This window comes from Sinocyclocheilus grahami, unplaced genomic scaffold (genome assembly GCF_001515645.1).
Source record: "Sinocyclocheilus grahami isolate Dianchi unplaced genomic scaffold, SAMN03320097.WGS_v1.1 scaffold329.1, whole genome shotgun sequence".
NCBI lineage: Eukaryota > Metazoa > Chordata > Actinopteri > Cypriniformes > Cyprinidae > Sinocyclocheilus > Sinocyclocheilus grahami.
Genome location: NW_015505508.1, coordinates 879,450 through 890,954, shown reverse-complemented (window position 1 = coordinate 890,954; position 11,505 = coordinate 879,450). Strand labels below are relative to the sequence as shown.

The 11,505-nt window shown below is 39.6% G+C and overlaps 1 protein-coding gene across 1 annotated transcript; it reads left to right on the top strand.

Annotated features, from left to right (window-relative positions):
* The first annotated feature begins 1,258 nt into the window (after positions 1 to 1,258).
* On the top strand, positions 1,259 to 10,828 carry ptbp1a (polypyrimidine tract binding protein 1a). The gene is made up of 16 exons (XM_016295072.1): positions 1,259 to 1,330; positions 2,252 to 2,305; positions 3,201 to 3,231; positions 5,520 to 5,586; positions 5,990 to 6,162; positions 6,260 to 6,406; positions 6,518 to 6,673; positions 6,800 to 6,910; positions 7,002 to 7,182; positions 7,273 to 7,353; positions 7,431 to 7,591; positions 8,772 to 8,805; positions 9,523 to 9,615; positions 9,707 to 9,923; positions 10,004 to 10,081; positions 10,175 to 10,828. The coding sequence occupies exons 1-16, from the start codon at positions 1,323 to 1,325 to the stop codon at positions 10,305 to 10,307; spliced, it is 1,725 nt and encodes a 574-aa protein (XP_016150558.1). The 5' UTR covers positions 1,259 to 1,322; the 3' UTR covers positions 10,308 to 10,828.
* The last annotated feature ends 677 nt before the right edge of the window (positions 10,829 to 11,505 follow it).

The window sequence follows — 11,505 nt, the reverse complement described above, 5'->3', positions numbered from 1 at the left end:
TGTTTCAGGTGTAATAACTTCAAAATCGATATCAAATTTGATTCATGATTGCAGAGTAGTCAACAGACAGATATCCTGTCAAAAAAACGCATTTTAAAGGGACCCATGTGAGCCTCAAAAACCGTTCTAGTCTATGAAGGTTGCCATCTGCAGGCTGAAATCTAATTTGGTTACCTTTAAGCAGAAGTTTGTAGGCTAAAGTGATGCTACTCTCTACTACTGTCATGTTATATTCAGAACTGGTGTCAGGGGGAACAACCAGAACGTTGTCCTGGGCCCTGTGATGCGTGGGACCCATTGTGGTCCTCTACGCTACGGTATAGGCTACTGGCTTACTGGGCCTGAAGAAGGGGAGGCCCACCCATTAAACCTTTTCCCAGGCACATACATTTGAGTGACAATGCTGATTATATTAGCATTCCACAAAGATGGTAGATAAATCACTCAAAGATTTTGACCTGAATACATAGGTAGTAACAATATGATGATTTTAGGTAAATTAGGCTATCTTTCGTCATTCATCTCAATGACAAAATGGCATATGTTAAAGTGACAGCTCACCCAAAAATAACAATTCTATCATTTACTCATCCGGTGTTGTTCCAAATCAAGTGTTGTACACTTTCTAAGCTTTATTTCTTCTGTGAAAACGCAAAGGTGTTTTTTTTGTTGAGGGTTGCGCTGGATAAGCACTGATACGCTTCTCAGAATATCTCCTGTGTTACTCAGAAGGAACATTTTAATTTTGGGGGTGAAATCCCTGTAATTCACACTAATCCATATTGTAAAACAATTAAATGTGCTAGAAGTGGTTAATGCTGATCAATTAATTTGCTCAGTGTCTAGGTTTTCTAGAGTCATTTAAATTTTAGACTTAATAACAGCTGATTTATGCCTTTTCCACCCAAATCTCTATTTTCTTCCGATATCATTATAATCTTACTTAATTTAAATTTTACTTATTAGCAAATGAAATATGTTAGCAATGCGTCATGTGAAACTGTTTTTCTCTTTGACTGAACAGCCTCGTCCTTGCCGTTGCTGATAATGGGTTCAAGCACAGTTCACTCCTCCACTTCATTTCTCATGGTGGCAACCGGGAAAAGTTTTCGCTAACTTTTTTCGACCGCCTTTCCAGATTGACAGCCCTTCTATCCAATCCTGTTGTCGAAGAACTTTTGAGGTCCCTCCCACACTCGGCGCTCCAGGGTCGATTGACTAATCAGAAAGCGTCAATCCCCCCTCCGCCATTTTGTAAGGATATAAGAAATACTAGCAGGTCTACCTCCCGTCTACGACAACCTGTAGTTTTGTGTAGTGCCATGGACGGGTAAGTTGAAAATACCCTCATTCCAAGTGTGTTACCCCTTAAACACGTTTTTGTCTTTGGATATTTTATACATAGTTGTGACTTAATACGCTATGCACGTTTAAAGTGGGTTAAATGACATAAATTGAAGAGGAAATGGTGATTTTTGACTCGTCTCAGCCGCTCTTCATGTCTCCCGTGCCGGAAGAGACCAAAAGTTGGACCAAACTGACCAGCAACCTGTTGCAAGTCGTGAAGTTGAGGCAGTTTCACGAAACACAAGCGAACTAGAGCCACGGGATTTTTTTAACCGCACTCGCAAGCAAAAAGGATCAAACGAGGCTTGTAACGTGCAGAAGCGATAGAACTGCCAGTATTTCGCAAGCAACGTGTCTCCGTTTCCGCATTGTTGTTGGGTGGCTAGCTAATTACCTGCTAGCTTGCTAAACCGACGCCAGTTCAACTTTATTCTAGCTTTACTCGTTTGTATTGTCGATGCATGTTAAATACTTTTCAGTCATTACTAACGTTAAGTACGTTTGAGAAACGTACGAAAGTCCGATTACAGTAACCGTTACATAATGACGCGGAGAATGTCACCCGTGGTTCAGAAGTAATATTTTAAAAAGGTTTTGAGAAAAATAAAATGCTTGAGTAGTAACGTTTTATTTACGTGTAAGTATAATCAGAAAAAAATAAGTTATAAGTATGTACACGCTTGTGCTGATTATAAAAGGTACGTTATATTCGCAGGGGATATTTTGCCTAAAATGTAAATTGTCATGTTACTCACCACGTTTCAAACCTTCATGAACGTATTTCTTCATTAAAATAGAAACAGACCTGTCACTGGGCCTAACATCTCCTTTTGTATTCAGTGGCAGTTAGAAAAACGTACAGGTTTAAAACATTATGCGAAAAATGTTTTTTTGTCTTCTGCAGCCGTTTAGACACTGATCTGTATCCTCTGGGATCCAGTTACGTCACTGAAATAGAGTAAGTTTTGCATTTCTATAAATATGCACTGGTTGTACTGCATTGTCACCTAAATTGACCTAAACTGAAAAATTCAAGATATGTTTCCAAGAAAAGTGTGAAAACACTGATACCGTTGATTGGCAGAAAGAGTGGCTTAATAGGCCTGCTTTGTTTTACTGTTTTTCTTGTGTATCAGGTTGCCGCCTAGAAGGTGCAGCCTTAAAATGTTCTCTTGTTTTGTACAACAGCCGTCTGTTGTTTCTCCTGGGCCCATATTCTGTTTGTGAATATAAATCTAATATATAATATAAATCTACATTAGTACATGACAATTTTGTATCAAGTGCACCTATTGGTCTTAAGTCCTGTTCACACTGATGAAATCATTGAAGGATGGCAAGTCGCTGTATCAAACTCTGTGGCAGTGCTGTCTGCACTCACATTGCTAGTCGCTGCATTGTTGCTGATTATCAGCATAGAGTTGAACAGATATTAGTTTTCAGTGAGAGTTGCTGATTTTGTTAGTGATGCACAGTGATTTGGTATTTTTTTTTTAGTATGCGTGCGAAGTCAACAATGAAAATTCACTTTTTTTTTTTTTTTTTTTTAAATCTCAATTTATTAAAATCGTAAGTTACTTTTCCTACGAAATGACACTTCTCCAGTTATTTACTGCATTTAAACCTATTGTTTAACTGATGGGTAGAACCAAGTGTCCACCCTACTTTTTTTCAGAAGACCATTTCACTCAGATTTACGTCACAATACAGAAGAAAAAAAAAGTCCCTGCTTCTGATACATCACAACTTTAAATACTGCATAGCCCTTTATTTTGCTACATTGCCATCAGTTGTGGTTGAGCATCTACACTTGTGTATTTTCTGATTCTTTAACCTTTTTTTTTTTTTTGTAGCAGTGTCCATGATATAACAGTCGGCACAAAGGTATGTCATTTTATTTTTTCCTTCACATTTGTTCTTCATATTTGTTTGTTGCGGGTGTTCAGTAACAATACTAGTTTAGGTTGTATATCTGGTTTTAGAGGTTGTACGTTCCTCATTCTTTTTTTCTAAATTGCTGAGACAGAGGGAACTGCTCTAAATTGCTGAGCCTGAAATTCTTGTCCCATCTGCGTTTGATCCTGCAACTGTAATTATTCTAGTCAAAGGTCACCTGCTGTTTAAACAATCACTGTGATAAATGACCCAAAGGTGAAAGAAGTAGCCTGCACTAAAATCTTGTAATTGTTCTGTAGACAATTAATAAATTGTAACCTGGGGAATTTAGTTTCTACTTGTTATATTTTGCAACTAGCAATTTTGCTCCATACAGTTTGTTTACAATATTGCTTTTTTTTTCTCCCCACACTTATTTGCATGTGTTTGTGCATGGCGAGACTGCCTGCTGTTGTTTCCCCTGATGTCTTTCTCACATGCGAGGAGGAGTAGAGATGTAGTAGATTGAATCTCAGCCCTGTCGGAGTCTGAGCACTAATTACTGTGGCTGGAATGCTGTGGTTGTATTCCTGTCTCCCTGACCCCCTTATTCAACACACTGTGCTCTCACCCAGGAGGCTTGCACTTTGTCAATGAATGTAAACATGTTGGCACCTGCAAGTCTTGAGCTCCTAGAGACCAATGTAGGAGTCATGGTTCTCGGCTCCTTTTTTTACCCCCTGTCCTAATCGAGTGCTCAATCTGCAATGCCCCGCAGTTAAAAATAGAGGAAGGAAATGCTGGTGTTGGGTGGATGTCTCGCTCAAAACAATGGATGGTTCAACCAAAGAAGGCTTTCCTGTCATAACTGCTCTGTGCAAGTGATGTTGAAACCTGACTCCTGCAGGTTTTAGCTGGGAGGAATATAATGTCCTTTTTGTTTTGTTTTTGTTTTGTTTTTTTATTTTTATTTTTGTTGTTGTTGAGGAAATGCCATGCCACGTATCCAGTTGTTTTTTCCTTCAGTACAATATTATTGACCGTTTATGCTGTAGGCTGCTTATTGAGCCTTTGGGGCTGTGTTTAAGGTATTAATCCAGGGTGTGGTAAAGTGCCCTTGAGGCTGTTTGTAGTAGACTGGGGGGGGGGGGGGGGGGGGGGGGGGGGGGGGAATCATCCCGAGGACCAGGCGTTCAGCTTTGGTAACAATACTTTCCTTTTGGCTGGAACAGAACGCGCATTGTGGTAATAGTGTAAAGGCTTTGGCTTATCCAGCGCATGTGACCACTTCAGCAGAGACTTGCCATTTGAAGTGGTTTATTAAGAGAGTAATGCTGAATGATTTGCTCATTGCTCCATTGGCCAGCCAAGTGGCTCCAGCTTGGCCTTGAGTGAGAGACTTTGTTAGTGTTATGGCAGGACACAGCTGCCTCTGTTTGAGTTTTTTTCTTTGTTCTGCTTTTACCAGCAGTAAACTGTGTAGTGCTCTCTTGTGTGTAGATGCCTGGGCCAAGAGTTGTTGTTGTAGTTGTAACCATTAGGCAATGAAAATTGTTTGATTTTTGTCACTTTGGAAATGGATTCCAATTGCGACATCTTAATGATTGTGTAATCAGATGATGGTTGGGTGTAGGGATGCACTGATATGAAAATTTTGGCCGATACGATAACTGATAATTCTTTATTTTTTTGAGTTTATCACCGGTAAACTGAAGCGCTTTTAACTTAACCAAACGCGTTCTATATGAGATAAATCAGATACACATCAAATAAACGCAATATTACAACGTACAATTGCACAAAAGGCTGCAAACGAACAGCGCGCATCTGAAGTGTCTCTGAAGGAAATAATGCATTATTTATCGGCTTTAAGATATCGGCCAAATTTTCTTATCGGGCCGATACCGATAACAGAAAAAATTAGCATTTATCGGCCGATACCGATATGGTGGCTGATATATCGTGCATCCCTAGTTGGGTGGATGCTATTCTTTGTCACATGACTTTCTATAATTCTGTGTCCGATGATAATTTAACCCTTGCAGGCCTGTGCCTCTTTTTCTTTTTTCTTTTTTTTTGTTAAAAAAAATTATGGCAATGTCTCGTCTCATTTTTTTTTTTTTTTTTTTTTTTTACAATCATTGTCAGTAACGTGACCTTTTTTTTTTTCTAACACTACTGTAGATGGTTTACATCTTGGTATTGGTGTGTTTGGGTTCTTCTGTTTTGAGGTTTGAGTGTCCTATTAACCTTGTAAGTGCGTCCTGCTTAATAAACCACTTCCCTTGTCTTTTCAGAGGGGATCTGACGAACTCTTTTCCTCTTGCATATCTAACGGCCCTTATATAATGAGCTCTGGAGCAGGTAGGCATTTATGACTCTTTTTATCAAAAGTAGATCAAATTGATTTCAAACAAATGCTATTTGTTTGAACTTTGTTCATCAAAGAATCCTGAAAAAATGTATGAGTTTCCACAAAAATATTAAGCAGCACAACTGTTAACGTTAACAGTAATAACAAGAAATGTGTTCTTGAGCAGCGAATTGGTGTATTAGAATTTCTGAGGAATGTGACACTGAAGACTGGAATAATGGCCGCTGAAAATTCAGCATTGCCATCACAGGAATGTTGTTGCATAATTTAAACTATTACTGTTGGGGGGGGGGGGGGGGGGGGGGGTAAAAAATTCATACTGATCCCAGACATTTTAATATGTATTGACGTTCTTGAGAATGAAATGAAATTGAGACGGTCTCTTTCTGTCAGCAAATGGTAATGACAGCAAGAAGTTCAAAGGGGACATCAGAAGCCCAGGCATTCCTTCACGAGTCATTCATGTACGCAAACTGCCAAATGACATAAATGAAGCCGAAGTCATTTCTTTGGGACTTCCCTTTGGCAAAGTGACCAACCTTCTGATGCTGAAAGGAAAGAACCAGGTAAAAATCCCTGCTTCCTTTCATTTCCCACAAAATATGATTACCCTGCTTTGACGTACATGATTGTGCCTGGTCTTATTCTGTTATCTCCTCACAGGCCTTCCTGGAGATGAACACTGAGGAGTCAGCACAGACCATGGTCAGCTACTACTCCTCTGTCACACCTGTCATCCGCAACCACCCGATCTACATGCAGTATTCCAATCACAAGGAGCTAAAGACTGACAACTCACCCAACCAAGTTGTGAGTACAAATTACATCACATTAGGCATTTGATCAAGGGCAATTACTCAATATAAATGACTTTCACGACTGATAATGTGTACTTGTGCTCTGCCCCCTCAATTCCCATAGAGAGCACAGGCAGCACTGCAGGCGGTGAATGCGGTCCAGACGGGAAGCATGTCTTTGAGCACGGTTGATGGAGCAGGCATGGGGAGTCAGAGCCCAGTGCTGAGAGTCATTGTTGAAAACCTCTTCTATCCAGTTACTCTTGATGTCCTTCACCAGGTACTAACTGTCCTTCAAACTAAATTGAGGGGAAAATGCTCTCCAAAATGCTAGATTTATTTCCAGGCCTTTAAAACTATAATTATTATCATCATTATTAATATATTTTTAATCCCCTCTACTAAGATCTTCTCAAAGTTTGGCACAGTTTTGAAGATTATAACCTTTACCAAAAACAACCAGTTCCAAGCACTGGTCCAATACTCAGACGGAATGACTGCTCAGCATGCAAAACTGGTGAGTGGCACAGTGGATCAATATGTGAATGGATGAATGGGCTACTAAATCCCATCTGAACCCTGTAATCATTTGGCTTAACATTCAACAGTCTTTAGATGGACAGAACATCTACAATGCCTGCTGTACCCTTCGCATCAGTTTCTCTAAGCTCACCAGCTTGAATGTTAAGTACAACAACGATAAGAGCAGGGACTACACTCGCCCTGACTTGCCTACAGGAGACAGTCAACCCTCCCTCAATGCACAGACGATGGCTGCAGCTGCCTTGAGTAAAACTTGATTTACTACTTCATTGCTGTATTTAATAAGTGGCATGTTTAACATGCCTAAAATCACAAACTGCATTTTTCCTCTCTCAGCTGCTCCTGGTATCATCTCTGCATCACCATATGCTGGGGCTCATGGTTTTCCACCAACGTTTGCCATTCAGCAGGCAGCAGGTCAGTCACAACCCTTATAATAGTTCTCTCTGGATTGCAGTGGCACAGTTTCTCAGCATATCATGTCCCTCCCACAGGTCTGTCTCTGCAGGGTATGCCTGCTGGGGCTTTCGCGTCGCTCGGTGTTCCTGGTGCTGCGGCAGCCGCCGCTGCAGCGGCTGCTGCAGGACGCCTGAGTCTTTCAGGTTATACCGCTGGAGGAAACAGTGTCATGCTGGTCAGCAACCTTAACCCTGAGGTTAGTCCCTTTTTTTAAATTTGTTTAGATTCACTTACCTGTTAGTTTGTTAGCCTTTTGATTTTTTTGTTTTAGCAAGCCAGATGCGATTTTGGTTAGTAGAACTGTAAAAATAGTTGATTTAAAAAATAAATAAATAAAAAGTGTTGGTGGGAAATGAAATTAGATGGCATCTAGTGATAAACAAAATACTTATTTCTGTAGCTCTTCAAATCATGTACTGTGTGTTTATGACAGTGTGGAAGCTTATTTGCTATTATACAAACATGCATGTCAACCGTTTCTTAATATTTTGCCACCTTGGAATTAAAAGTTTCTATCTGCCATTTGTCAAGTTATTTGTATTCTGTGACAACTTATTTACATTATGTAGTGGGGTTTTTTTTTAGTTGTGTACATTTTGGGACTGATGTATGAAAGAGACTTGTTCCACATATCACTATATGAAATCCAAAAACTTTGAAGTTCAATATCTCGAAACTGCTCAGATTGCAGATAGAACCCTATAATTCCAAGGTGACGATTTGTTGACTCTTGTCTGAAGCCATCTAAAACATTTCGTTTCTAGTATTTCTTTAGAGCTATGAGTATGTTTAGTCTCTAACTTTTCTGTATTTCATTTGTTAATCTTCTCTCCTTTCTTTTTTTATTTCCTTAGTGTTCCTATAGTGAAATGCATTTAATTTAGCAAGTTCTGCTAAGTGGAACACTACATTTTTTCTTTGTGTATACTGACCTTGTTTTTTACTTCCTTTTTCTTGTTTCTCTCCCTCCCCATTCCCCTTCCCCCTTTTATTGTTTTAATACTTTGACCTGGAATCTTTTGCAAACTGACTACACCACTTTTGTTTTTTGTAATATTTTAAACTCCCTACCTACTCGATATGGTTCCCAATTCATGCCAATACTGGATTCATACACTGTTTTTCTGCTGTACAACCAACACACAACAACATCCCCAACCCACCACCACTACATTGTTGGATAATCCTCCTCCTTTACCTCTACCCTTCTCCCACCTTTTCATCATGAACAATATCACCCACCTTCATGATCCTACCACCGTTTTTTGCCATTCCTGTGGAACTGCCTCGCTGTGGACATGTTCAACCTCCACTGTCCTGCCTCCGATCTTTTCCTGTCCCTTCCTCCCTACGCTGCCTTCCTCTGCTGTCTTAAGAGCGTTACGCCCCAATGCCTCTTTATTCTTTTCGGTATGTTATCATTGGCATCTCCTTTTTTTATTACCCTTTTTGTTTCATATTTTAACTTCATCTAAGATGTGTATTTTGGTTTGTATATGTGAAATGTGGGGTTTTAGAGGAAATTGCGTATCAGCTGCAGCTTTTTGGGCTCCTTCATTTGGCAGATGCTAAATATCTATTGCCAACAGCTATATATCATGTTATATATCATGTTCATATTAGTTGCTTAGTTTGGAGACATAACAGCAAGTGGGCCAAGGATAAGTCCAGAGTCCAATTTTAAAGCCTTTTGTTGCAGCTTTTTGCCTATTGTAAATGCCATGCCTTCTCAAAAAAGCCATATTGAATATTGCATTTTATAATCTTAAAGCTGTATGTTTGATTCTTTTAATTTTTTTTTTGTTCGTCATCAGAGTTGAAGTACATATTTCCCCCAAGTCCAAAATATAGTATTAAAACCATTCAAGATTACTTTTGGAGTACATCTTTCCAAAACAGACAAATCTGTGTTTGTTTTAATAGAATTTTGTAAAGATAAAAAGCCAGGTCCTGTAGAGATGGGCCAAAATAGAAATGTAGTCTCTTACCAACAGTAATGTATGCCTTACTTAGCCATAAAATTACTTAATTGTCTAGATACTAAAGTGAAAAGTAGTCTTTGGTTGTAATAAGTCATTTGGTCATAAAGTAATCATGTCCTTATGTAGCTATCTTATCTTTTGGTAGGTGTGTATGGTGATGTCATGAGAGTGAAGATCCTATTCAACAAGAAAGAGAATGCTTTGGTGCAGATGTCTGATGGAACCCAAGCCCAGCTAGGTATTTATGCTCTTCATATTTTAACTATTAGTAACTTGAAGTTTTCAATGGAGCTTGATTCTGCAACGCTAACCTATCGTGGCCTTTTTAGCCATGAGCCACTTGAATGGGCAGAAGCTGTATGGGAAGGCTTTGCGGGTCACTCTTTCCAAACACACCACTGTGCAGCTGCCACGTGAAGGCCATGAGGATCAGGGGCTCACCAAGGACTACAGCAACTCTCCTCTTCACCGCTTCAAAAAGCCAGGCTCCAAGAACTACTCCAACATATTCCCCCCTTCCTCTACTCTCCATCTTTCCAATATACCGTGAGCCAACTAAATTTAGACCAATCTGTTTGGCAGTCTTTAGCAGTGTCTTATTTAACACCAATGTCTTCTCTTTGCAGACCTTCCGTCACTGAGGATCATCTCAGAGGCTTGTTTCTAAGTTCAGGAGCTGTGGTTAAGGCTTTTAAGTTTTTCCAGTAAGACATTCTACAAGTTTGAGTTCTACAGATGTAGTCATGGTGTTTCCTGGAAGTCTTACAATGTTGTTAATTTATTTTTATTTTTTTCAGGAAAGACCGAAAAATGGCTCTCATCCAGTTGGGCTCTGTGGAGGAAGCAATCGAGTCTCTGATCAAATTTCACAATCATGACCTGGGAGAGAACCATCACCTCAGAGTGTCTTTCTCCAAGTCCACCATCTGATGGAGGCTGGTTTATTTTAGAGGAGGTGAAAGGACTGTCACTTAAGACCAAACTTTTAAGCCTTCCACAATTTATATCACTGTGGACAAATGTTTTCCACAACACACACTTCATCATTCCTTTATTATATCTACATTCACATATATATGGCAATTTGTAATTCCACTTTGAACCAGTAGAACTGAACCCAATGAGACTTGGGTTTTAGTAGTACCTTTTCTCAGACGGTTTGTCTCATGATTTAGTTAATCATTGGCACACATCGGTTTTGGATCATAGATGCTGCATAGTTTACACTTGTGCCTCTGCGGAAAGCCGCACCCTTTCAGGTTGCACACGCAAAGCCTTGTTTTGTTTATTGAACCTATAATTAACTTTTTCAAAGCTATTCCCTATTTGCCTTTCCGAAAAAAAGCAGCTGTGTCTTACATGGTGCTTGGAGTATATATTCTTAATGGCCTTAGTAATGTCTTGATGTTTTTGGCTTCTTTGCAGAACCATTAACCTCAAACATACAAGAGGAAAAAAAAAACCTGCTTGGTGTTCCCAGATGCTCCCTGTGATTTGACTAGTGAAAGCGCAGATTGTTTTCTTGTGAAAGGCAGAAACTAGTTCAGAGATCTTTACAGGCTTTGGTTTTGTACCTGACTGTCACAGCTTATTTTGCATATAGTTATACTATACATGTGGTTCTACTGCTTATGTGCTGTTTGTAAGATTCTATAGTTTCGTTCCATATTAAGTCGCACACATATTTGTATACTGTATCATCTATTTGGGCATTGGCCTACTGCGCTCTTTGTGCCTAGACCATCGTATTCCCCATTTAATTGGGAGCGGGATTTCTTTTTTTTTTTCTTTTCCCTGTTGCTTAAGGGTTTCGTCGATTATGAAACCACTTGGATCCAAACCAGAGTTCGCCGCCTATGATTTTTACATAATTTTTGGTTATGTTGCGCGTGGCAAAGGAAGTCAAGTTCACAAGAGTTTTAATGAACTTGTAAACAGTTCGTTTTGACTTTCCAGAGCTCAAGTTTCTACTGGGTCTCTTTCTGTCACTTGCCTTTGTGTTAAAAGAATATTAGCATTACAGAGTCTTAATCTTCTGTGTGACATTTGTGTGAACCGAGACACCTGTGACAAGACTTCAGACTGTTTTTAGCACTTCTTTGTGTGTGGGGGGGGGGGGGGGGGGTTA

Coding starts and splice junctions, on each gene's coding strand:
- ptbp1a (XM_016295072.1), top strand. Junction 3,232..5,519: donor ATATAACAGTCGGCACAAAG/GTATGTCATTTT, acceptor TTGTCTTTTCAG/AGGGGATCTGACGAACTCTT. Junction 5,587..5,989: donor TATAATGAGCTCTGGAGCAG/GTAGGCATTTAT, acceptor TCTTTCTGTCAG/CAAATGGTAATGACAGCAAG.